Below are 25582 nucleotides of genomic sequence, written 5' to 3'. Positions count from 1 at the left end.
TCTGGTTTATTAACCTTTATTCGTCACATCTGTCATATTGTTTCATTCAGTTGAATTGAGTTCATGCAGAAACAAGACTGTTGTGTCAAGAATTTGAAAAAATAAACATTCTACAATATTTACAAACACCAAGAAGCCCAATAACAACACGATCAATGATTTGCAAATGAAACCAGTTTTTACAATACAGTGTGGTGATTCATTCTATTAATAAATGACAATTAGTTGACAATGTCTGTCAACTTCAATGGTGTTAATTCATTAATATTTACAATCATATTTTTACGCACCAGAGAGATATTCTACATTGTTGCTCCCCAGTGTGTCTTACTGAACATGACCCTGATTAGAGTGAAACATCATGTTGTGTTTGACACAGGGACCAACTGACACAGGGACACTGAGGAGTCATCCCAAACATACAACCCTGGAAAGAGGGACTTAGTGAATGTGGAGGTGAATGTGTACAGGTGGGTCAGTGTGTCAGAGGAGGCTCTATAGAAGGACAGAGTGCTGGCTGGCCAGTCCAGATACACTCCTACTCTGTGGGAGCTGGAGGAGGGGACGTCTATGGTAATGTGTTTATTATTGTGCCAGGCAGTGTAACGGTTGTCAGAGCAGACCAGACTCCAGGACTTGTCATTGGCTCCAAGCCTACAGTCATTAACCCTTCCTCTCCTGCTGATTCCTTTATATGTCACTCCTATATCAGCACCTATCCCATTCCACTCTACCTCCCAGTAACAGCGCCCAGTCAGACCCTCTCTACACAGCACCTGGTACCAGTCCTCAAATCTCTCTGGGTGATCAGGATATGGCTGCTTCTCTCTCCTACATGTCACCTTTCTGTTCTCCTCAGACAGAGAGAGGAGTCTGTTTACTGTGTTTGGGTCCAGTGTGAGATCACAGACATCTGATGGATGAAACCAGACACAATATTAGAAATCATCATCATTCACATTAGAATGTTAACTCACTTGTCACTAAATAATTTAATGTAGATGTTTCTAGGTATCAAAAGGAGAAGTTAAGGTAACTTGAGATTTGTTGAATGATCATATGTTATACTGTATGGTAATATAAAACACACATATTCCCATTAATTAAACACACACACACCTGTATGCATTTATGCATGCATAAACACACATTTCTAATGTAACACGAACACACAACACACACACACACACAGACACACACATTGTCAAGACAACTCTTTGTAAACTTTGGTGTCCCTGATTTCGGCTTCTGTAGAACTACAGCTGATATTTAATATGACCAACCAAGTAGGTAATGATGGTGGTCTTTGACTTTGACTTAACTTGAATTAAGACTTATTCTTAGTCATATTCTTCACAGCAGTCAAAACTCACATTTTCTAATCCCAGGTTTCATTGTGTTCTCTCCACCATGTTCCACACTGTAGCGGTAAGCAGAAGAACAGACAGTCATTGAGGGATACAAACACACACGCACACACGCACACACACACACACACACACACACACACACACACACACACACACACACACACACACACACACACACACACACACACACACACACACACACACACACACACACACACACACACACACACACACAGGACACATACTAGACACACACACACACTGGACACATACTGGACACATACTGGACACACACACAGACACTGGGCATACACACACACACACACACACACACACACCCACACACACACACACACACACACACACACACACACACACACACACACACACACACACACACACACACACACACACTGGACACACACATACTGGACACACACACACTGGACACACACACTGGACACACACACACACACTGGACACACACACTGGACACATACTGGACACACACACAGACACTGGACACACACACACACGGTCAGCAAATAACTAAGAATGGTTGTCTGTGTGTGTGTGTTTCCAGTGTGTGTGTGTCCAGTGTGTGTGTGTCTCCAGTGTGTGTGTGTGTGTGTGTGTGTGTGTGTGTCTCCAGTTTTAATGTACAGTGTGTGTCCATTGTGTGTGTCCAGTGTGTGTGTTCATTGTGTGTCCTGTGTGTGTGTCTCCAGTGTGTGTGTCTCCAGTGTGTGTGTGTGTCTCCAGTTTGTATGTACAGTGTGTGTCCATTGTGTGTGTCCAGTGTGTGTGTGTGTTCATTGTTTTTCCTGTGTGTGTGTGTCCAGCGTGCATCCAGTGTGTGTGTGTGTGTCCAGTATGTGTGTGTGTGTCCAGTGTCTGTGTGTGTGTCCAGTGTTTCCAGTGTGTGTGTATGTGTCCAGTGTGTGTGTGTGTGTGTGTGTGTGTCTAGTATGTGTCCAGTGTGTGTGTGTCCAGTGTTTCCAGTGTCTGTGTGTCCTGTGTGTGTCCAGTGTGTGTGTCCAGTGTCACACACACTGGACAAACACACTGGAAACACACACACAGGACACATACTGGACACACACACACACACACACACACACCTTTGTCCATGTGGCGGTAAGAATGTTTGTCTTAACTAGCCTGATAAGTCACACATGTCTTATATGAACATTGACATAAACCCTCTACATACTTGAGTTTCTCCAGTCTGCAGTGTGGATCCTCCAGTCCAGCAGAGAGCAGTCTGACTCCTGAGACTCCTGGGTGATTGTAGCTCAGGTCCAGCTCTCTCAGGTGTGAGGGGTTGGACCTCAAAGCTGAGACCAGAGAAGCACAGCCTTCCTCTGTGACTAGACAGCCTGACAGCCTGCAAAGAGTCAAATCATATTAAAATCACACTGCTATTCTTTGGTGGTGAAAATAGTGGCAGTATATTTTTTCAACATATTCAGATACATCAGTGTCCTGAAACCTGCAATTTCTATTCATAAATGATTGTATCATCACTATAAATGAAATGATCAAAGTATTGCTGTATAGAGAAAAAATGTATAGACTGCCTAGACCAGTTTAAAAAGCAGTATCAGTCAAAAGACAGACAGTGAGGTATCAGATTTAGATTGTATTGAGTATACAGTCCACACCATATCTATTTTGTCAGTGAAGCTAACATTTTAAATGTGGCTCTATTCTCCAACATTTTGGATTTGAGATCAAATGTTTTACACGAGGTGACAGTATATAATGTCACCTTTTATTTGAGGATATTGTTTGCGTGTCCATTGTTGACTTTTTATTTTTTTAATTTAATCTTAATTTAACTAGGCAAGTCAGTTATTAGAAAACAAATTCTTATTTCCAATGACGGCCTACCCCGGCCAAACTCGGATGACGCTGGGCCAATTATGTGCCGCCCTTTGGGACTCCCAATACCGGATGTGGATTCAAACCAGGGACTGTGTGTGGAATTCATCTGAATTGAGCAGTGGTGTAAAGTTCTTAAGTAAAAATATTAGTTGGGTAAAAATTATTTCAAGTAATACTTACTTTACTATTTTTATTTTTGACAACTTTTACTTTTACTTCACTACATTACTGAAGAAAATAATGTACTTTTTACTCCATACATTTTCCCTGACACCCAAAAGTACATTTTGAATGTTTAGCAGGACAGAAAATGCTCTAATTCACACACTTATCAAGAGAACATCCCTGGTCCTCCCTACTGCATCTTATCTGGCAGACTCACTAAACAGAGAACATCCCTGGTCCTCCCTACTGCATCTTATCTGGCAGACTCACTAAACAGAGAACATCCCTGGTCATCCCTACAGCCTCTGATCTGGAGGACTCACTAAACAGAGAACATCCCTGGTCCTCCCTACTACCTCTGATCTGGAGGACTCACTAAATAGAGAACATCCCTGGACATCCCTACCATCTTATCTGGCAGACTCAAACAGAGAACATCCCTGGTCATCTCTACTGCCTCTGATCTGGAGGACTCACTAAACAGAGAACATCCCTGGTCCTCCCTACTACCTCTGATCTGGAGGACTCACTAAATAGAGAACATCCCTGGTCATCCCTACTGCCTCTGATCTGGAGGACTCACTAAACAGAGAACATCCCTGGTCCTCCCTACTACCTCTGATCTGGAGGACTCACTAAATAGAGAACATCCCTGGTCATCCCTACTGCCTCTGATCTGGAGGACTCACTAAACAGAGAACATCCCTGGTCATCTCTACTGCCTCTGATCTGGAGGACATATTCAACACAAATGCTTTGTTTTTAAATTATGTCTGAGTGTTGGAGTGTGACCCTGGCTATCCGTAAATTAAAATAAGAAAATTGGGCTGTCTGGTTTGCTTAATATAAGGACTTTTGATACCATAATACATTTTTTCCAATTACTTAAAAAATTGTTTAACCTTTATTTAACTTAGCAAGTCAGTTAAGAACCAATTCTATTTTACAATGACGGCCTACCAGGAACAGTGGGCTAACTGAAATCACTTAGAATGTATGTGTTGCCACCCTGGGATCACTACTCACTACTCATAAAGCACCCTGGGATCACTCACTACTCATAAAGCACCCTGGGGTCACTACTCACTACTCATAAAGCACCCTGGGATCACTACTCACTACTCATAAAGCACCCTGGGATCACTCACTACTCATAAAGCACCCTGGGATCACTCACTACTCATAAAGCACCCTGGGATCACTCACTACTCATAAAGCACATGTACAACTTTTACTAATAACAAACTAAACATACCGTCAAATACTGTCATACCGTCCACATACTTTGGCCATGTCGCCCAACCTTAGTGTGTGTGTCTTCTTTGAGTGATACACATGCACACTGGATACACACAGACACAGGAAACACACACACAAACACAGGGCATACACACATGACACACACACACACACACACACACACACACACACACACACACACACACACACACACACACACACACACACACACACACACACACACACACACACACACACACACACACACACACACACACACACACACAGGAGACACACGCAATGGACAAACACACACAGTTCAAAATGCTGGAGCAGAGCACCAAATGTAAAACTGTAAGCTTCACTGTCCAAACACATATGGTGTGGACTATGTGTGTCTGGTAAACACATGTGGATCTGGTGAACAGTTTTCACTTGTTGACCAACTACAGGAATACTGACCTCAGAGTCTCCAGTTTACAGTGGGGATTCCCCAGTCCAGCAGAGAGCAGTTTCAGTCCTGAATCCTTCAGGTCATTGTTACTCAGATCCAGCTCTCTCAGGTGTGAGGGGTTTGAACTGAGAACTGAGGCCAACACTTTACAGGATGTGTCTGTGAGTTTACAGACAGTGAATCTGCAAACACAGAAGAAATACAATAACAGACAGGTTGTATTAAAATGTTACACTGTAACCTGTGCGCAAATAATGTGCTGGGTTTGACCTCAGAGCTGAGACCAGAGAAGAACAGCCTTCCTCTGTGACTAGACAGCCTGACAGTCTGCAGAGTCAAATCATATTAAAATCACATTGCTATTTTTTGGTGGTGAAAATAGTGGCAGTATATTTTTTCAAAATGTTCAGATATATCAGTGTCCTGAAACCTTCCATATCTATTCATAAATTAATGTATCATTATTATAAATTATCATAATATTACTTGTAGAGAGAAAAATGTTTATGTTTAGTACGAATATTTGACTAGACTGACCAGAACAGTTAAAAAATCAGTATCAGTCAAAAGACAGACAGTTCACACCATATCTATTTTGACAGTGAAGCTAACATTTTAAATGTGTCTCTATACTATAACATTTGGGATTTGAGATCATATGTTTCAAATGAGGTGACAGTACATAATGTCACCTTTTATTTGAGGGTATTTTCATAGATACAGTTCCTTGCAAAAGTATTTTTCCCACTTGGCGTTTTTCCTATTTTGTTGCATTACATGTCATTTAAATTAATTTTTATTTGGATTTCATGTAATGGACAAACACAAAATAGTCCAAATTGGTGAAGAGAGAATTAATTTTTTAAAATTAAAAACAGAAAAGTGGTGCTTGCATATATGTATTCACCCCCTTTCATGATCTTTGATCTGGTGCAACCAATTACCTTCAGAAGTCATATAATTAGTTAAAGTCCACTTGTGTGCAATCTAAGTGTCACATGATCTCAGTACATATACACCTGTTCTGAAAGGCCCCAGAGTCTACAACACCACTAAGCAAGGGGCACCACCAAGCAAGGGGCACCACCAAGCAAGCGGCACCACCAAGCAAGGGGCACCAACAAGCAAGGGGCACCACCAAGTAAGGGGCACCACCAAGCAAGCGGCACCACCAAGGAAGGGGCACCACCAAGCAAGGGGCATCACCAAGCAAGCGGCACCACCAAGCAAGGGGCACCACCAAGCAAGGGGCACCACCAAGCAAGGGGCACCACCAAGCAAGCGGCACCACCAAGCAAGGGGCACCACCAAGCAAGGGGCACCACCAAGCGCCACCAAGAAGACCAAGGAGCTCTCCAAACAGGTAAGGGACAAAGTTGTGGAGAAGTACAGATCAGGGTTGGGTTATGAAAACAACAAAGACACCAAAGATAACCCTGTGCAAAGCTCCACAGTGGAGATTGGAGTACCTGTCCATAGGACCACTTTAAACCGTACACTCCACAGAGCCGGGCTTTACAGAAAAGTGGCCTGGAAAAAAGTGATTGTTTAAAGAAAAAAATAAGCAAACACATTTGGTGTTCACCAAAAGGCATGTGGGAGACTCCCCAAACATATGGAAGAAAGTACTCTGGTCAGATGAGACAGAAATTGAGCCTTTTGGCCATCAAGGGAAACGCTATCATTTATTTATTTATTTTTATTTAACCAGGTAGGCTAGTTGAGAACAAGTTCTCATTTGCAACTGCGACCTGGCCAAAATAAAGCATAGCAGTGTGAACAGACAACACAGAGTTACACATGGAGTAAACAATTAACAAGTCAATAACACAGTAGAAAAAAATGGGCAGTCTATATACAATGTGTGCAAAAGGCATGAGGAGGTAGGTGAATGATACAATTTTGAAGATTAACACTGGAGTGATAAATGATCAGATGGTCATGTACAGGTAGAGATATTGGTGTGCAAAAGAGCAGAAAAGTAAATAAATAAAAAACAGTATAAAAACAGTATGGGGATGAGGTAGGTGAAAATGGGTGGGCTATTTACCAATAGACTATGTACAGCTGCAGCGATCGGTTAGCTGCTCGGATAGCTGATGTTTGAAGTTGGTGAGGGAGATAAAAGTCTCCAACTTCAGCGATTTTTGCAGTTCGTTCCAGTCACAGGCAGCAGAGTACTGGAACGAAAGGCGGCCAAATGAGGTGTTGGCTTTAGGGATGATCAGTGAGATACACCTGCTGGAGCGCGTTGGATGGGTGTTGCCATCGTGACCAGTGAACTGAGATAAGGCGGAGCTTTACCTAGCATGGACTTGTAGATGACCTGGAGCCAGTGGGTCTGGCGACGAATATGTAGTGAGGGCCAGCCGACTAGAGCATACAAGTCGCAGTGGTGGGTGGTATAAGGTGCTTTAGTGACAAAACAGATGGCACTGTGATAGACTGCATCCAGTTTGCTGAGTAGAGTGTTGGAAGCCATTTTGTAGATGACATCGCCGAAGTCGAGGATCGGTAGGATAGTCAGTTTTACTAGGGTAAGCTTGGCGGCGTGAGTGAAGTAGGCTTTGTTGCGGAATAGAAAGCCGACTCTTGATTTGATTTTCGATTGGAGATGTTTGATGTGAGTCTGGAAGGAGAGTTTGCAGTCTAGCCAGACACCTAGGTACTTATAGGTGTCCACATATTCAAGGTCGGAACCATCCAGGGTGGTGATGCTAGTCGGGCATGCGGGTGCAGGCAGCGATCGGTTGAAAAGCATGCATTTGGTTTTACTCGCGTTTAAGAGCAGTTGGAGGCCACGGAAGGAGTGCTGTATGGCATTGAAGCTCGTTTGGAGGTTAGATAGCACAGTGTCCAATGACGGGCCAAAAGTATATAGAATGGTGTCGTCTGCGTAGAGGTGGATCAGGGAATCGCCCGCAGCAAGAGCAACATCATTGATATATACAGAGAAAAGAGTCGGCCCGAGAATTGAACCCTGTGGCACCCCCATAGAGACTGCCAGAGGACCGGACAGCATGCCCTCCGATTTGACACACTGAACTCTGTCTGCAAAGTAATTGGTGAACCAGGCAAGGCAGTCATCCGAAAAACCGAGGCTATTGAGTCTGCCGATAAGAATATGGTGATTGACAGAGTCGAAAGCCTTGGCGAGGTCGATGAAGACGGCTGCAGAGTACTGTCTTTTATCGATGGCGCTTATGATATCGTTTAGTACCTTGAGTGTAGCTGAGGTGCACCCGTGACCGGCTCGGAAACCAGATTGCACAGCGGAGAAGGTACGGTGGGATTCGAGATGGTCAGTGACCTGTTTGTTGACTTGGCTTTCGAAGACCTTAGATAGGCAGGGCAGGATGGATATAGGTCTGTAACAGTTTGGGTCCAGGGTGTCTCCCCTTTGAAGAGGGGGATGACTGTGGCAGCTTTCAATCCTTGGGGATCTCAGACGATATGAAAGAGAGGTTGAAGAGGCTGGTAATAGGGGTTGCGACAATGGCGGCAGATAGTTTCAGAAATAGAGGGTCCAGATTGTCAAGCCCAGCTGATTTGTACGGGTCCAGGTTTTGCAGCTCTTTCAGAACATCTGCTATCTGGATTTGGGTAAAGGAGAACCTGGAGAGGCTTGGGCGAGGAGCTGCGGGGGGGGCAGAGCTGTTGGCCGAGGTTGGAGTAGCCAGGCGGAAGGCATGGCCAGCCGTTGAAAAGTGCTTATTGAAGTTTTCGATAATCATGGATTTATCGGTGGAGACCGTGTTACCTAGCCTCAGTGCAGTGGGCAGCTGGGAGGAGGTGCTCTTGTTCTCCATGGACTTCACAGTGTCCCAGAACTTTTTGGAGTTGGAGCTACAGGATGCAAACTTCTGCCTGAAGAAGCTGGCCTTAGCTTTCCTGACTGACTGCGTGTATTGGTTCCTGACTTCCCTGAACAGTTGCATATCACGGGGGCTATTCGATGCTATTGCAGTCCGCCACAGGATGTTTTTGTGCTGGTCGAGGGCAGTCAGGTCTGGATTTTTTGAACGGAGCATGCTTATCTAAAATGGTGAGGAAGTTACTTTTAAAGAATGACCAGGCATCCTCAACTGACGGGATGAGGTCAATGTCCTTCCAGGATACCCGGGCCAGGTCGATTAGAAAGGCCTGCTCACAGAAGTGTTTTAGGGAGTGTTTGACAGTGATGAGGGGTGGTCGTTTGACTGCGGCTCCGTGGCGGATACAGGCAATGAGGCAGTGGTCGCTGAGATCCTGGTTGAAGACAGCGGAGGTGTATTTGGAGGGCCAGTTGGTCAGGATGACGTCTATGAGGGTGCCCTTGTTTACAGAGTTAGGGTTGTACCTGGTGGGTTCCTTGATGATTTGAGTGAGATTGAGGGCATCTAGCTTAGATTGTAGGACTGCCGGGGTGTTAAGCATATCCCAGTTTAGGTCACCTAACAGAACAAACTCTGAAGCTAGATGGGGGGGCGATCAATTCACAAATGGTGTCCAGGGCACAGCTGGGAGCTGAGGGTGGTCGGTAGCAGGCGGCAACAGTGAGAGACTTATTTCTGGAGAGAGTAATTTTCAAAATTAGTAGTTCAAACTGTTTGGGTATGGACCTGGAAAGTATGACATTACTTTGCAGGCTATCTCTGCAGTAGACTGCGACTCCGCCCCCTTTGGCAGTTCTATCTTGACGGAAGATGTTATAGTTGGGTATGGAAATCTCTGAATTTTTGGTGGCCTTCCTGAGCCAGGATTCAGACACGGCAAGGACATCAGGGTTAGCAGAGTGTGCTAAAGCAGTGAGTAAAACAAACTTAGGGAGGAGGCTTCTGATGTTGACATGCATAAAACCAAGACTTTTTCGATCACAGAAGTCAACAAATGAGGGTACCTGGGGACATGCAGGGCCTGGGTTTACCTCCACATCATCCCGAGAACAATATCCCCACAGTGAAGCATGGTGGTGGCTGCATCATGCTTGGAGATTTTTTTCATCACCAGGGATTGGGAAACTGGTCAGAATTGAAGGAATGATGGGATGGCGCTAAATACAGGGAAATTCTTGAGGGAAACCTGTTTCAGTCTTCCAGAGATTTGAGACTAGGACAAAGGTTCACCTTCCAGCAGGACAATGACCTAAGCATACTGCTTAAGCAACACTCGAGTGGTTTAAGGGGAAACAATTAAATATCTTGGAATGGCCTAGTCAAAGCCCAGACCTCAATCCAATTGAGAATCTGTGGTATGACTTAAGGATTGTTGTACACCAGCAGAACCCATCCAACTTGTAATATTTTTTTGTCTTTTTTATTTAACTAGGCAAGTCAGTTAAGAACAAATTCTTATTTACAATGGCAGCCTAGGAACAGTGGGTTAACTGCCTTGTTCAGGAGCAGAACGACAGATTTTTACTTTGCCAGCTCCGGGATTTACTCTCGCAACCTTTCGGTTACAGGCCCAAAGCTCTAACCACTAGGCTACCTGCTGGTTACAGGCCCAACGCTCTAACCACGATGCTACCTGCTGGTTACAGGCCCAACACTCTAACCACGAGGCTACCTGCTGGTTATAGGCCAACACTCTAACCACGAGGCTACCTGCTGGTTACAGGCCCAACGCTCTAACCACAAGGCTACCTGCTGGTTACAGGCCCAACACTCTAACCACGAGGCTACCTGCTGGTTACAGGCCAACGCTCTAACCACGAGGCTACCTGCTGGTTACAGGCCCAACGCTCTAACCACGAGGCTACCTGCTGGTTACAGGCCCAACGCTCTAACCACGAGGCTACTTGCTGGTTACAGGCCCAACGCTCTAACCACGAGGCTACCTGCTGGTTACAGGCCCAACGCTCTAACCACGAGGCTACCTGCTGGTTACAGGCCCAACGCTCTAACCACGAGGCTACCTGCTGGTTACAGGCCCAACGCTCTAACCACGAGGATACCTGCTGGTTACAGGCCCAACGCTCTAACCACGAGGCTACCTGCTGGTTACAGGCCCAACGCTCTAACCACGAGGCTACCTGCTGGTTACAGGCCCAACGCTCTAACCACGAGGCTACCTGCTGGTTACAGGCCCAACGCTCTAACCACAAGGCTACCTGCTGGTTACAGGCCCAACGCTCTAACCACTAGGCTACCTACTGGTTACAGGCCCAACGCTCTAACCACGAGGCTACCTGCTGGTTACAGGCCCAACGCTCTAACCACTAGGCTACCTGGTGGTTACAGTCCCAACGCTCTAACCACGAGGCTACCTGCTGGTTACAGGCCCAACTCTCTAACCATGAGGCTACCTGCTGGTTACAGGCTTTAACGCTCTAACCACGAGGCTACCTGCTGGTTACAGGCCCAACGCTCTAACCACGAGGCTACCTGCTGGTTACAGGCCCAACGCTCTAACCACAAGGCTACCTGCTGGTTACAGGCCCAACGCTCTAACCACTAGGCTACCTACTGGTTACAGGCCCAACGCTCTAACCACGAGGCTACCTGCTGGTTACAGGCCCAAGCGTGGGCGCCTAACCACGAGGCTACCTGCTGGTTACAGGCCCAACGCTCTAACCACAAGGCTACCTGCTGGTTACAGGCCCAACGCTCTAACCACTAGGCTACCTACTGGTTACAGGCCCAACGCTCTAACCACGAGGCTACCTGCTGGTTACAGGCCCAACACTCTAACCACTAGGCTACCTGCCGCTCCAACTTGAAGGAGCTGGAGCAGTTTTGCCTTGAAGAATGGGAAAAAATCCCAGTGGCTTGATGTGTCAAGCTTATAGAGACATATCCCAATAGACTTACAGCTGAAATTACTGCAAAAGGTGCCTCTACAAAGTATTGTCTTTGGGGGGTGAATAGTTATGCACGCTCAAGTTTTCAGTTTTTTTGTCTTATTTCTTGTTTGTTTCAGAATCAAAAATATTTAGCATCTTCCATGTGGTAGGCATGTTGTGTAAATCAAATGATACAACCTCCCCCCAAATAAATATTAATTATATGTTGTAAGGCAACAAAATAGGAAAAATGCCAAGGGGGTGAATACTTTCACAAGATACTGTATCTGTTTCACAATTTAGAAAAATGTACGCACTTTGTGTATCTAGTCCCCCTATTTGAAGAACTCAAGTATTCTAAACAATTCACTTATAGTGGTGAACACCAACTACAGGAATACTGACCTCAGAGTCTCCAGTTTACAGTGGGGATTCCCCAGTCCAGCAGAGAGCAGCCTCACTCCTGAATCCTTCAGGTCATTGTTACTCAGATCCAGCTCTCTCAGGTGTGAGGGATTTGACGTCAGAGCTGAGACCAGAGAAGCACAGCCTTCCTCTGTGACTCCACAGCCTGACAGGCTGACAAAGAGATCATCATGATTTCACAAACACTGTTTATTTAACGAGTAGTGTTGAAGGACAATGGCAGATGCATTTGGTTTATTTCCTCAAACAACATATAGATTCATCTTCCGCATTGTATGGTCATGTTATACTAATGTGAAAATCAATGCATTTCCTCCTGATGATTAGTTCTTATAGGTCATTTGATGTACTCACAGAACAGCTCTGGAGGCTTTGACCACTGGCAGCAGTCTCAGAAGACCTTCCTCTGATCTAGAGTATTTCTTCAGGTCAAACACATCCAGCTCCTTTTCTGAAGTCAGCAACACAAAGACCAGAGCTGACCACTGTGCAGGGGACAGTTCTTCACTGGAGACACTTCCTGATCTCAGGAAGTTTTGGATCTCCTCCACGAGAGAATGGTCATTCAGTTCATTCAGACAGTGGAACAGATTGATGCACCTCTCTGGAGAGGGATTCTCCCTGATCTTCTCCTTGATGTACTTGACTGTTTCTTCATGGCTCTGTGAGTTGATTCTTGTCTTTGTCAGTAGACCTCGTAAGTACTTCTGATTGGACTCCAGTGAGAGGCCCAGAAGGAAGCGGAGGAAAAGGTCCAGGTTTCCTGTCTCACTTTGTAAGGCTTTATCCACAGCACTCTTATAGAAAGTAACTTCAGTCTTGTCTTTTGTTTGAAGTTTGTCTATTAGATTCTCATTGTTGTTGATGAATGAGAGGAACACATATACAGCAGCCAGAAACTCCTGAATGCTCAGATGAACAAAGCAGTACACCTTGTCCTGGTACAGCCCACATTCCTCTTTAAAGAGCTGTGTGCACAATCCTGAGTACACTGAGGCTTCATTGATATCAATGTCAGCCACTTTCAGGTCTTCTTCATAGAAAATCAGATTGCCATTCACAAGCTGTTGAAAAGCCAGTTTTCCCAGTGACAGAATGCTCTCTTTATTCCAGTGTGGACCTCTCACTTCTTTCCCAAGATACTTTTCATTCTTCTGTTTGGTATGAAACACCACAAGGTGTGTGTACATCTCAGTCAGAGTCTTGGGCATCTCTTTTCTCTTATGTTTCAGCATGTGTTCAAGGACTATTGCAGAAATCCAACAGAAGACTGGAATGTGGCACATGATGTGGAGGCTCCTTGATGTCTTTATGTGTGAGATGATTCTGCTGGCCAGGTCCTTATCACTGAATCTCTTCCTGAAGTACTCCTCCTTCTGTGGGTCATTGAACCCTCGTACCTCTGTCACCTGGTCAACACACACTGAAGGGACCTTATTGTCTGCTGCAGGTCGGGTTGTTATCCAGATGAGAGCAGAGGGAAGCAGATTTCCCTTGATGAGATTTGTCAGCAGAACATCCACTGAGGTTGACTCTGTGACGTCCCAACAGATCTTGTTCTTCTGGAAGTCTAGGGGCAGTCGGCACTCATCTAGACCATCAAAGATGAACAGAACTTTGTACTTGTTGTAGTTGGAGATTCCTGATTGTTTGGTTTCCATTGAGAAGTGATTGAGAAGTTTAATGAAAGTGTGTTTGTCCTCTTTCATCAAATTCAGCTCCCGAAAAGGGAATGAAAATACAAATTGGACATCCTGATTTGCTTTTCCTTCAGCCCAATCCAGAATGAACTTCTGCACAGAGACTGTTTTTCCAATGCCAGCGACTCCCTTTGTCAGCACAGTTCTGATAAGTTTGTCTTGTCCAGTTAAGGGTTTGAAGATGTCGTTACATTTGATTGGAGTCTCTGGTCTTGCTTGTTTCCTGGTTGTTGTCTCAATCTGTCTCAGCTCATGTTCATTATTGACCTCTCCTGTTCCACCCTCTGTGATGTAGAGCTCTGTGTAGATCTTATTGAGAAGTGTTGGGTTTCCTTGTTTAGCGATCCCCTCAAATACACACTGAAACTTCTTCTTGAGATTAGATTTGAGTTCACGTTGGCAAATCACAGCAAGCTCATCTGAATCTAGAAATAAAACAGAGGATATTAATATGTCTGTTTTAATGACTACAGTATTGTAGGACTGTTATAAAGTTTTCAATTATAATAATTGATTATCTTTAACTGACTGTATAAATGTGTAAATGTTTTCATAATGCATTACAGACTGGTGTGACTGATTATATTATTATTGGTATTATTGATGGTATTATTAATGTTGTCTTTCTCTCTAAATTAATCACCACAACACATCCCTGCTGCTACTTGATGAGGCCACTAGGTGTTGTGTTAAGGCTGCTACAATATCATTGAGTTACACAGCTACTTTAGCTGTACTTTAGCTACAGCATTTAAATGTTATAAAACAGCATTCATCATGAGGCAGACAGCTCTTACATTTCTCCAGTGTGTCAGCAAGCTCCTTCTGGTTCATTTTCCTCAGGACGTGCAGTGTGATCTTCAGAGCCCCCTCTCTGGCACTGCTCTCCTGCTTCTCATCTTCAGCATCCACCACTTCCTGCTTCTGACTCTCAAAGCCTTGTGGGAGTTCTGGACTAAGAATCCTCTTGAACATCTTCAGCTCGTTCTTCACAAATGTCATAATTTTCTCTTCAAGCAACTGAAATAAATCAAGTAAATGAGTTAAGCAAGATAATAAATGCTTTCTCATTAACACATTAATGAATGATTGACAGATCAACTTTTCTTGAGGTAAACAAAAACAAATGTACATAACAGGACCACATACACTGAATATGGAGGCCAGGTCTGTTTGATGACTCTTGGAAGACTGACCACTGAGAATCTCTGACTCTGTTCTCGCCTGTTGGTTTCTGTGGACAAAACATGAGATTACATCTCCTCATCCAGGGAGTGCACACGCACACACACACACACACACACACACACACACACACACACACACACACACACACACACACACACACACACACACACACACACACACACACACACACACACACACACACACACACACACACACACACACACACACACACACACACAGGGAGGGAATGTTGTGTTTGTTAAATAAAGTTTTTGGACTATGGAAAATAGACAAAATTATTAGCCTATGGATTATGAAAACAACAAAAAGAAATGGGAAGATGGGAGAGGAGAAATGACTAGAGACAGTGTTGTTTAACTCACTGACCATGACCCATGAGTTCTTCTTACCTTTGTTCAGTAGAAAAGTCTCCCTCTCTAAACTTCATAGGAGGTTCCATAGACCGGTCACTCTTCATGGACACACAGCTGGGTACAGGGGAGGCTGGTCTCTCCTGCTTGATTGGGCTTCAACACAACAGAGACAAACATTACATCTCTCATCTACTAAATGTATGGTGTTTTTGTTTTATGTCAGTTTCAATGTTTGTTCTGCTATAAATGGTGAACTATATAAAGTGAACTAGAAGAAAAATGAAATAGAAAATGTTATATTTTGCAATTCTGAGTAATTACAAGTTTAGTAAGGAATTACACATTATTCAGTACTAAGCATAAGACCACAATAAATTAGTTTAGTTTTCTCCCTGGATACACCTGGATACACCACCCCTCACAGGAAAAGTTCCCTCTACTATAGTACATTCATTGTCAATTCATCAACCAGCATCGACCCGCTCTCCAACTTCTCGCACAAGCAGTCAACTCAGCCACCACCAAAAAGCTGTGTCGTTACTCTGCCTTCTCGCGCAAATGAGGGGCATGTTGAGGTAAATTCACTAACCGTTGCATGATGTCATTTTTGTCGGGCTGGAAGATGCACTCTCATCTTTTCTATTCCGAGGCTGTTTAGTCCCAATATGAGATATTAAGAAAATATTTTAAAATGCATGTATATTAAGGTTGAGGTTAGAGTATCCGACTAGTGATTATTTGGCTGTATATTTTTAATAAATATTTAGCCATTAAACGTTATACATTTATATACAGACATTGGTGAGGCAGCTGAGAAATAAAGTGTATTTTTCTTGTTCGTTCCTTAGTTCAGTCAAACCTGCCCCACCTATCCTAAGCCAATTGTTGGACTTTCACATAGAGGTTACTAGGTCACCCAGTTCAAACCACATTTGAAAAATATAACTAATGTGTCTTGTCTATCAAGTGTTCTCCCTTGCAATAATAAATATAATGAAATAACAAAACAATAAAAAGTAAAATGCTTAGACAGGTTTTGATTAACAAAATAATCTAAAGGATATTTAGTACTATAATTGTATTTACTAACATAATATTATTACTAAAATAGTTTCTAAAAGTCTTCTAGGCTACCCTACCCTATAATTAGTGTTAAGGCTAAAATAGGTAATTACCTAGGGTTAGAGTTTCTGTATAGCACTTTGTGAAATCTGCTGATGTAAAAAGGGTTTTAAAAATACATTTGTTTGATTGTTAGGTTTAGGGTTTTTAAGGCAAAAAAAACAGTATGGGTTTATAGCTCTCTTGCTCATCCGTGTGGCCTTCTGTGGGTACTACATAACTAATTCACAACACCTGCAAGGCTCATAATCTGAGGTAGCAACTGCGTCAGATCTACAAATCAATGAGCTAGACCTTTCCATTTGGCTCGCAACTCAGTGAACCTGCGTAGCATTCACTCAATTCGATGTCAACGAATGAAGATTCCAATGCATATCAAATTACCCAGCAGCCATTTATATACAACAAATCGTCACAACGATGAAATCATTCTTAATGAAAACAATCTCTTCTGGCTGCTTAAATCGGCCACATCTTGAAAACTAGGACAGAGACATGCGTTTTGTTTAAGTTGAACACTTTTTTCTGAAAACCAATATGGGCTCCCAAGTGGTGCAGCGGTCTAAGGCACTGCATCTCAGTATAATAAGTTACCTGAGGTCAGCGTTCACGGTTAACGTCGGCAGGCCTTAATTGATAACAATATCAAAGCTGCCATTGTGACGCAGAACAATGAGCTGGGAATAAAACGTTCAGAAGGTGAGTTGGTGCCACGGTGCTCAATAGAACTAATAGGAGCTGGAAGGGTGAAAAATGTTTTTCATGATTACTTCATAACTAGAGACATAAGATAAGGTAATGTTATGAAACTGGGCTCCATGGCGGGTGCAATTAACTCGTTTTTATCAGAAAAAAAAACTATGTTGAAAATGTCATGTGTTCAGCCTACTGATGCACCACGAAAATAAAAGTTTGGTCCTTGGACACAGAGGGTTTAAACACTAAAGTTACGTCCATCTAGTGAAGAGAGGAGAACCGGACAGAGGTCCTTCTGTGGCTCAGTTGGTAGAGCATGGCGCTTGTAACGCCAGGGTAGTGGGTTCGATTCCCGGGACCACCCATACGTAGAATGTATGCACACATGACTGTAAGTCGCTTTGGATAAAAGCGTCAGCTAAATGGCATATATTAATTATTAATATCATACAGGTGGCCAGCATCTGTCAACGAGAGAGGGAGCCCTCTGTGGGATTTAACAGGTGGAAGAAACATCCGGGTATCTCCATTGGTCCCTGTAAATGCAGGCAGTCGGTGATGATGTAGTGATAAAGCACTAAATAAACTTACATTTTATAATAACTCCCCTCAGGGTTGTGCCGTGGCGAAGATCTTTGTGGGCTATACTCGGCCTTGACTCAGGATGGTAAGTTGGTGGTTGAAGATATCCCTCTAGTGGTGTTGGGGCTGTGGTTTGGCAAAGTGTGTGGGGTTATATCCTGCCTGTTTGGGCCTGTCCGGGGATATCGTCGGATGGGGCCACTGTGTCTCCCGACCCCTCCTGTCTCAGCCTCCAGTATTTCTACTGCAGTAGTTTATGTGTCAGGTTAGGTTCAGTCTGTTATATCTGGAGTATTTCTCCTGTCTTATCTGGTGTCCTGTGCGAATTTAAGTATGCTCTCTGTAATTCTCTCTTTCATTCTTTCTTTCTTTCTCTCAGAGGACCTGAGCCCTTGGACCATGCCTCAGGACTACCTGGCCTGATGACTCCTTGCTGTCCCCAATCCACCTGGCCGTGCTGCTGCTCCAGTTTAAACTGTTCTGCCTGCGGCTATGGAACCCTGACCTTTCTCACTGGACGTGCTACCTGTCCCAGACCAGCTGTTTTCATCGCTCTAGAGACAGCAGGAGCGGGAGAGATACTCTGAATGATCGTCTATGAAAAGCCAACTGACATTTACACCTGTTGCATTCTCGACAACCACTGTGATTATTATTATTTGACCCTGCTGATCATCTATGAATATTTGAACATCTTGTTCATATTCTGTTATAATCTCCACCCAGCACAGCCAGAAGAGGACTGGCCACCCCTTATAGCCTGGTCCTCTCTAGGTTCTTCCTAGGTTCTGGCCTTTCTAGGGAGTTTTTCCTAGCCACCGTGCTTCTACACCTGCATTTCTTGCTGTTTAGGGTTTTAGGCTGGGTTCCTGTACAGCACTTTGTGACATCAGCTGATGTAAGAAGGGCTTTATAAATGCATTTGATTTGATCTGGTAGCTGGGATAACCAGGATGCTGCTGGTATAGTAGCTAGCTTAGCTAGCTGTACCGACTAGCTTGGCTAGCTAGCAGGCCGTTGTCTGTACCTCATCTCGATGATGATGACGAATCCGGTGAACCACAAATTGAAACAAGGATAGAGAGTGAAAAGGATCTGGCTACACTCATACTGTTCCTGACCATTAAGCAAAAATTGAATAATAAACTTTGGCATCTCAACACTGTAGTGAACTCTGTAATTATTCCCCAAGATCACCTCAGCCCACTCTGCGCTTAACCGGGCAATATCCTTGCCACACCGTACGGGGACGTGGACAGTTCTGTACTAGAACGCAGGAATTTCCAGAACAGTGGAACAAAATAACTAAACTCAGTCTTTACAGTGGGTTACATTAGTAATATATATATATTATAATATAAACTCTTTACAGTGGGTTACATTAGTACTAGTTATATGTTTTAATGATTATGTTAAACAAACATTCAATTTTTGTTGTTTACATTTTGAGATCTGGGCCCATGTTCACAAAGCATCTCAGAGTAGAGAATTGGTCATAGAAGTGCTGAGGATAAAGACAATTTACTCTTATGGTTATATATCACGTCACCCCGCTCCTCCGCTCTCTCCACTGGCTTCCAGTTGAAGCTCGCATCCGCTACAAGACCATGGTGCTTGCCTACGGAGCTGTGAGGGGAACGGCACCTCAGTACCTCCAGGCTCTGATCAGGCCCTACACCCAAACAAGGGCACTGCGTTCATCCACCTCTGGCCTGCTCGCCTCCCTACCACTGAGGAAGTACAGTTCCCGCTCAGCCCAGTCAAAACTGTTCGCTGCTCTGGCCCCCAATGGTGGAACAAACTCCCTCACGACGCCAGGACAGCGGAGTCAATCACCACCTTCCGGAGACACCTGAAACCCCACCTCTTTAAGGAATACCTAGGATAGGATAAAGTAATCCTTCTCACCCCCCCCCCCTTAAAAGATTTAGATGCACTATTGTAAAGTGGCTGTTCCACTGGATGTCATAAGGTGAATGCACCAATTTGTAAGTCGCTCTGGATAAGAGCGTCTGCTAAATGACTTAAATGTAAAATGTAAAATATGTGGGGGTTTAAGAGCAGAAGAGACATGTTTGTTGTTTGCTGTAACTAATGGACAAAGTTGTATTGTAATGTACTGTATTGTAAAAAAGTTGACGTGGGCCATTGTTCAAACAAAGAGATGCCTCCCTGACCACCAGTGTGTTTGGATATAATGAAGATCAATTCAGTGAAGAAGAACCTCTAGAGTTCTGACCAAAGAGCCCTATAAAGGGTTCTATATATACTGTATACTCAGACACTTCCTAACCTCCTATAAAGGGTTATATATATATTATATATATACTGTATACTCAGACACTTCCTAACCTCCTATAAAGGGTTATATATATATTATATATATACTGTATACTCAGACACTTCCTAACCTCCTATAAAGGGTTCTATATATATTCTATATATACTGTATACTCAGACACTTCCTAACCTCCTATAAAGGGTTATATATAGAACTTTAGTGGTTCCGAATATTACTGTTTTTTCCAACTGCTTACACAAGTTTTCAAAACTGTCTCCTTTTTTTCAAAACTCTACACACAATTCCCAAAACTGCACACACAAAATGCAAAATGCCTCACATCTCCTTCAAAATGTAACACTGCATTCAAAATGCCATAAACACATGTCAGAATGAAGTATTTGCATCAAATGGCAAACACTGCTTTCATAATACCACTACATTGGATATACCATGTAAACACTGTTGTTCTAAATCTAAAGCTCTTTGGTCTTTCATAGGCTTATATCTACATTTCAATACAATGTTCTACAGTGAAAGTAATCGGCTGAGAGGGGTAACAAGTACACTGTAAACACCAATGCAATGTAGAAACAGAAAATATTTATTAGGCCAAACATTACTGTTGTATACAGTAGCATACAACAAAACCATAAACATATGTAAACCAAAAGTATATTCTTTAGAATACAATAAAGAACACAATTGTGTGTGTGGCGTCCCAAGGGGGCGGTACAGGAATTGGTAAGGGGGGCAGTCACCAGTGCTAAGCTGCACTTCATCTCTTCTCCGACCTGAGTCTGGCCACTATACTTCGTCCACATCACAAGATAGGTTTTCTATTGCCAAACATCGAGGGAAGAATCTCCTAGCATGGCGTATCCAACCTTGGATAGAGGCAACCTCTATGTCCCCACATGGAGGGAAGAATCTCCTAGCATGGCGTATCCAACCTTGGACAGAGGCAACCTCTATGTCCCCACATCGAGGGAAGAATCTCCTGGCATTGTGTATCCAAACTTGGATAGAGGCAACCCATATGTCCCCACATAGACCATATTTATAATTGCAGTCTCTTGTACATCTGTAAACAAGCGTCCTCGTCCTCCATGATGTCTTTGCCTTTCCACTCTGTACAGTATTCAAACACAGTATGTGTTCAGCATAGGAACTGTAAACAATGTACAAAAAAATGTAGTACAGCATGATAACCAACCGTATTCATTCAATGCAGTGCAGTAAATGGATGGCTTAGAGTTACAAATGTTTATGCAATACTATGAAGTCATACGTATTTTACAGTACATTACTGTAATGCTAAAATAGTCATTAGATAGTTGCATACCTATTCTCATTTCTGAAGGTTCGAATTATGGACGCCACTGTAAATCGACTCTCATGGTCAAAACGGGGTTAATCACATGATCAAAATTTTTTGCCCTAATCTCATTAGAGATGCCTCTCCTTCCTTCTCTTCTTTGGCCTCGTCCTCTTCCTCTCCCTCCTACTCCTTTTGCTCTCTGTCCATTGTTGGCATCCATTGTTCAAAACAGGTCATCTGACCTTTGACCTATTTATAGGCCTATACTACAGTAAAGCAGTGATTGGTTAGTGATCAGTTAAGCTATTAGTGTTTGCACATGTGAGGAGTGTGTGTGTGACCTGGTGAATAAGTGTAGCATTTTGATTGGTTGTGTTTGGAAAAGGAAAGCAAGTCACTTCCTGTTAGATTTTTGTGTTTTAGGTTGAGAATTGTGTGTAGTATTTTGAAAAAAAGTGTTTCATGCCATTGACAACTGAGTCAAAGGCTGAGAAATAGCTTATGGTTTTTCACATTTGGTGTGTAGTTTTGCACTTTGAGTGAGAGGTTTCAAAAATCGTGTGACATGAAAAGATTTTGTGTGTAAGCAGTTGGAAAAAACTGTCAGCAAGATGGAACCCTTTTTGGTTTAAACAGGAGTGAAGAGTGTGTTGATATAACGGAAATATTGTCAGAATTCCTCTTGTAACAACGATTAGAATTAGTAAAAACAACAAGGTTATGCATGCCAACATATTATTATTGGCAATAATTAAGAGTAGGCTAAATGATTGTGTCATGTTAACATTCTATAGATGTGTGTTTATGTTTGCTGGTAAATGTGTGTGTGTGTGTGTGTGTGTGTGTGTGTGTGTGTGTGTGTGTGTGTGTGTGTGTGTGTGTGTGTGTGTGTGTGTGTGTGTGTGTGTGTGTGTGTGTGTGTGTGTGTGTGTGTGTGTTTGCTGGTGAGACAGCCACATATCACAGTCAAATATACAGGATGCAAACATTTCATTCCATCTATATAGTGTTTTGAAAAACAAAAATTGAATAAAAATCTTAGAACAACAATGAATGTACCCCATAAGCAATGAAAAATAACAAATGTGAAAATATTGTGTGTATAATATTTTAGAAACAAACTCTTTAATAATTATTAAACAAATTGTCATCTCACCTCTTAGCTTTGGTGTCTTGTTCCCCAGAGATACTCATTTTAGTGGCAGGGCCACCCTCCTCTCTCTCCCCAGAGAGACTCATTTTAGAGGCAGTTACCCCTAAACAGAAATCCAACATGTTGGTTGTGGTTAACACAGTGACAACTAAACAGAGATCCAACATGTTGGTTGTGGTTAACACAGTGACAACTAAACAGAGATCCAGCATGTTGGTTGTGGTTAACACAGTGACAACTAAACAGAGATCCAACATGTTGGTTGTGGTTAACACAGTGACAACTAAACAGAGATCCAACATGTTGGTTGTGGTTAACACAGTGACAACTAAACAGAGATCCAACATGTTGGTTGTGGTTAACACAGTGACAACTAAACAGAGATCCAACATGTTGGTTGTGGTTAACACAGTGACAACTAAACAGAGATCCAACATGTTGGTTGTGGTTAACACAGTGACAACTAAACAGAGATCCAGCATGTTGGTTGTGGTTAACACAGTGACAACTAAACAGAGATCCAACATGTTGGTTGTGGTTAACACAGTGACAACTAAATATTGGTCAATTGTTCTCTTTTATTCATGATCTCTTAGAAATAAAACATTTACTAACAGACACATCCAAACAGTCAGGTGATTTAATGCATCACATGAACATGTAGTTGTGATTTATATTATTCACCTTTTATCCATGTAGTGGAACTAAGAATAATAATAATAATGTCTCACTTTCTCTTTTAATAATTTCTCTCATTCTAGTGTTTCGTTTTGTTCAACAGGTATGATATTATTATGCTGTTACTGAATTCAGTTCATAATAACAATGTTAAGAAAAGTATGTACAGTGGTTTATACCAAATTACACAGGAAGCAGGAGCACATTGTAATTTTGAAAACAACAAATGTTCTGATATTCTGAAAGATGATTTACAACAATGATACATTAACATTTTCGCAAATTGTAAAATAACCACAATATACGAATCGTATAATACGATATATGAACAATATGTTTTTGAATTTTACTTGCCTATATGCCCCAGTTAGCGCCATTTTGTAAGATTGAAATGTCACGTACCTTTCCCAGGTGAAATGGACTGTTAGATCCGAGTGTTTTCCTGTCATTCACTATACTAAAATAACACCATACATTTTATGTCCCTACACACTTTACAATAATCACTGAGAAGATTCTTTACCTTGCAGCCTGAATTCACAACCAGAACATGTCAAGTCATTGAGATATTGTCCGTTGTGCTGAGAGAACACCTTCCTGATGACAAGTGTCTCTGTATCTATGTTCTAGGTTCAGTTGATCTTTGGATGTAATAATATCTGGTCAAAGTCTAGTGACACATAGTATACACCATAGTATATCATAACCATAACAGCAGTTGGCCAGTAAAGGCCATGACATACTATAAAACAGGGTTTGTCAACTAGGCTTGGCTTCGGGACAATTTTTTGTTAAAGTCGGTGGGCCAGAACATAATTAGCAAATAATATTAGCACAATGAAAAGGCCTACACTACAAATGGAACAACATTTTAACACATTTGATTAGTGGGGTTATTAGTGGGGTAAAACAGGTCTATGTAGCCTACTGTAGTCTACACTACTTTATTAATGGGTAAAACAGGTCTATGTAGCCTACTGTAGTCTACACTACTTTATTAATGGGTAAAACAGGTCTATGTAGCCTACTGTAGTCTACACTACTTTATTAATGGGTAAAACAGGTCTATGTAGCCTACTGTAGTCTACACTACTTTATTAATGGGGTAAACAGGTCTATGTAGCCTACTGTAGTCTACACTACTTTATTAATGGGGTAAACAGGTCTATGTAGCCTACTGTAGTCTACACTACTTTATTAATGGGTAAAACAGGTCTATGTAGCCTACTGTAGTCTTCACTACTTTATTAATGGGGTAAAACAGGTCTATGTAGCCTACTGTAGTCTACACTACTTTATTAATGGGGTAAAACAGGTCTATGTAGCCTACTGTAGTCTACACTACTTTATTAATGGGTAAAACAGGTCTATGTAGCCTACTGTAGTCTACACTACTTTATTAATTGGTAAAACAGGTCTATGTAGCCTACTGTAGTCTACACTACTTTATTAATGGGGTAAACAGGTCTATGTAGCCTACTGTAGTCTACACTACTTTATTAATGGGTAAAACAGGTCTATGTAGCCTACTGTAGTCTACACTACTTTATTAATGGGTAAAACAGGTCTATGTAGCCTACTGTAGTCTACACTACTTTATTAATGGGGTAAACAGGTCTATGCAGCCTACTGTAGTCTACACTACTTTATTAATTGGTAAAACAGGTCTATGTAGCCTACTGTAGTCTACACTACTTTATTAATGGGTAAAACAGGTCTATGTAGCCTACTGTAGTCTACACTACTTTATCCTTTTGTAGCTCAGTTGGTAGAGCATGGCGCTTGTAATGCCAGGGTAGTGGGTTCGATTCCCTTGGGACCACCCATATGTAGAATGTATGCACACATGACTGTAAGTCGCTTTGGATAAAAGCGTCTGCTAAATGGCATATATTATTAATGGGTAAAACAGGTCTATGTAGCCTACTGTAGTCTACACTACTTTATTAATGGGTAAAACAGGTCTATGTAGCCTACTGTAGTCTACACTACTTTATTAATGGGGTAAACAGGTCTATGTAGCCTACTGTCGTCTACACTACTTTATTAATGGGTAAAACAGGTCTATGTAGCCTACTGTAGTCTACACTACTTTCTTAATGGGGTAAAACAGGTCTATGTAGCCTACTGTAGTCCACACTACTTTATTAATTGGTAAAACAGGTCTATAGTAGCCTACTGTA

At 42.6% G+C, this 25582-nt stretch overlaps 1 protein-coding gene across 5 annotated transcripts; it reads right to left on the bottom strand.

Annotated features, from left to right (window-relative positions):
- LOC118384116 (NLR family CARD domain-containing protein 3-like) lies at window positions 1-24024 on the bottom strand. Of its 5 annotated transcripts, none has more exons than XM_052518347.1 (11): window positions 23923-24024; window positions 22725-22824; window positions 15603-15719; window positions 15154-15238; window positions 14802-15024; window positions 12659-14429; window positions 12284-12457; window positions 5124-5297; window positions 2584-2757; window positions 1374-1420; window positions 1-913 (listed from the first exon to the last, which is right to left on the bottom strand). In XM_052518347.1, the coding sequence occupies exons 2-11, from the start codon at window positions 22805-22807 to the stop codon at window positions 360-362; spliced, it is 3402 nt and encodes a 1133-aa protein (XP_052374307.1). In that variant the 5' UTR covers window positions 22808-22824; window positions 23923-24024; the 3' UTR covers window positions 1-359. The 5 variants fall into 5 exon arrangements, with proteins under 5 accessions (XP_052374307.1, XP_052374309.1, XP_052374308.1 ...); XM_052518349.1 differs by having other exon boundaries at window positions 12659-14423; XM_052518348.1 differs by having other exon boundaries at window positions 23802-23941.
- Window positions 24025-25582: the final 1558 nt, after the last annotated feature.

This window comes from Oncorhynchus keta, chromosome 5 (genome assembly GCF_023373465.1).
Source record: "Oncorhynchus keta strain PuntledgeMale-10-30-2019 chromosome 5, Oket_V2, whole genome shotgun sequence".
NCBI classification, from domain to species: domain Eukaryota; kingdom Metazoa; phylum Chordata; class Actinopteri; order Salmoniformes; family Salmonidae; genus Oncorhynchus; species Oncorhynchus keta.
The sequence above is the reverse complement of the archived record's forward strand: the minus strand, read 5'-3'. Positions and strand labels throughout refer to the sequence as shown.

Coding starts and splice junctions, on each gene's coding strand:
- LOC118384116 (XM_052518347.1), bottom strand. CDS start 22,807: ATGAGTCTCTCTGGGGAGAGAGAGGAGGGTGGCCCTGCCACTAAAATG. Junction 14,430..14,801: donor TGCTGACACACTGGAGAAAT/GTAAGAGCTGTC, acceptor TTTTATTTCTAG/ATTCAGATGAGCTTGCTGTG. Junction 2,758..5,123: donor TGTAAACTGGAGACTCTGAG/GTCAGTATTCCT, acceptor GACTCTTTGCAG/GCTGTCAGGCTGTCTAGTCA.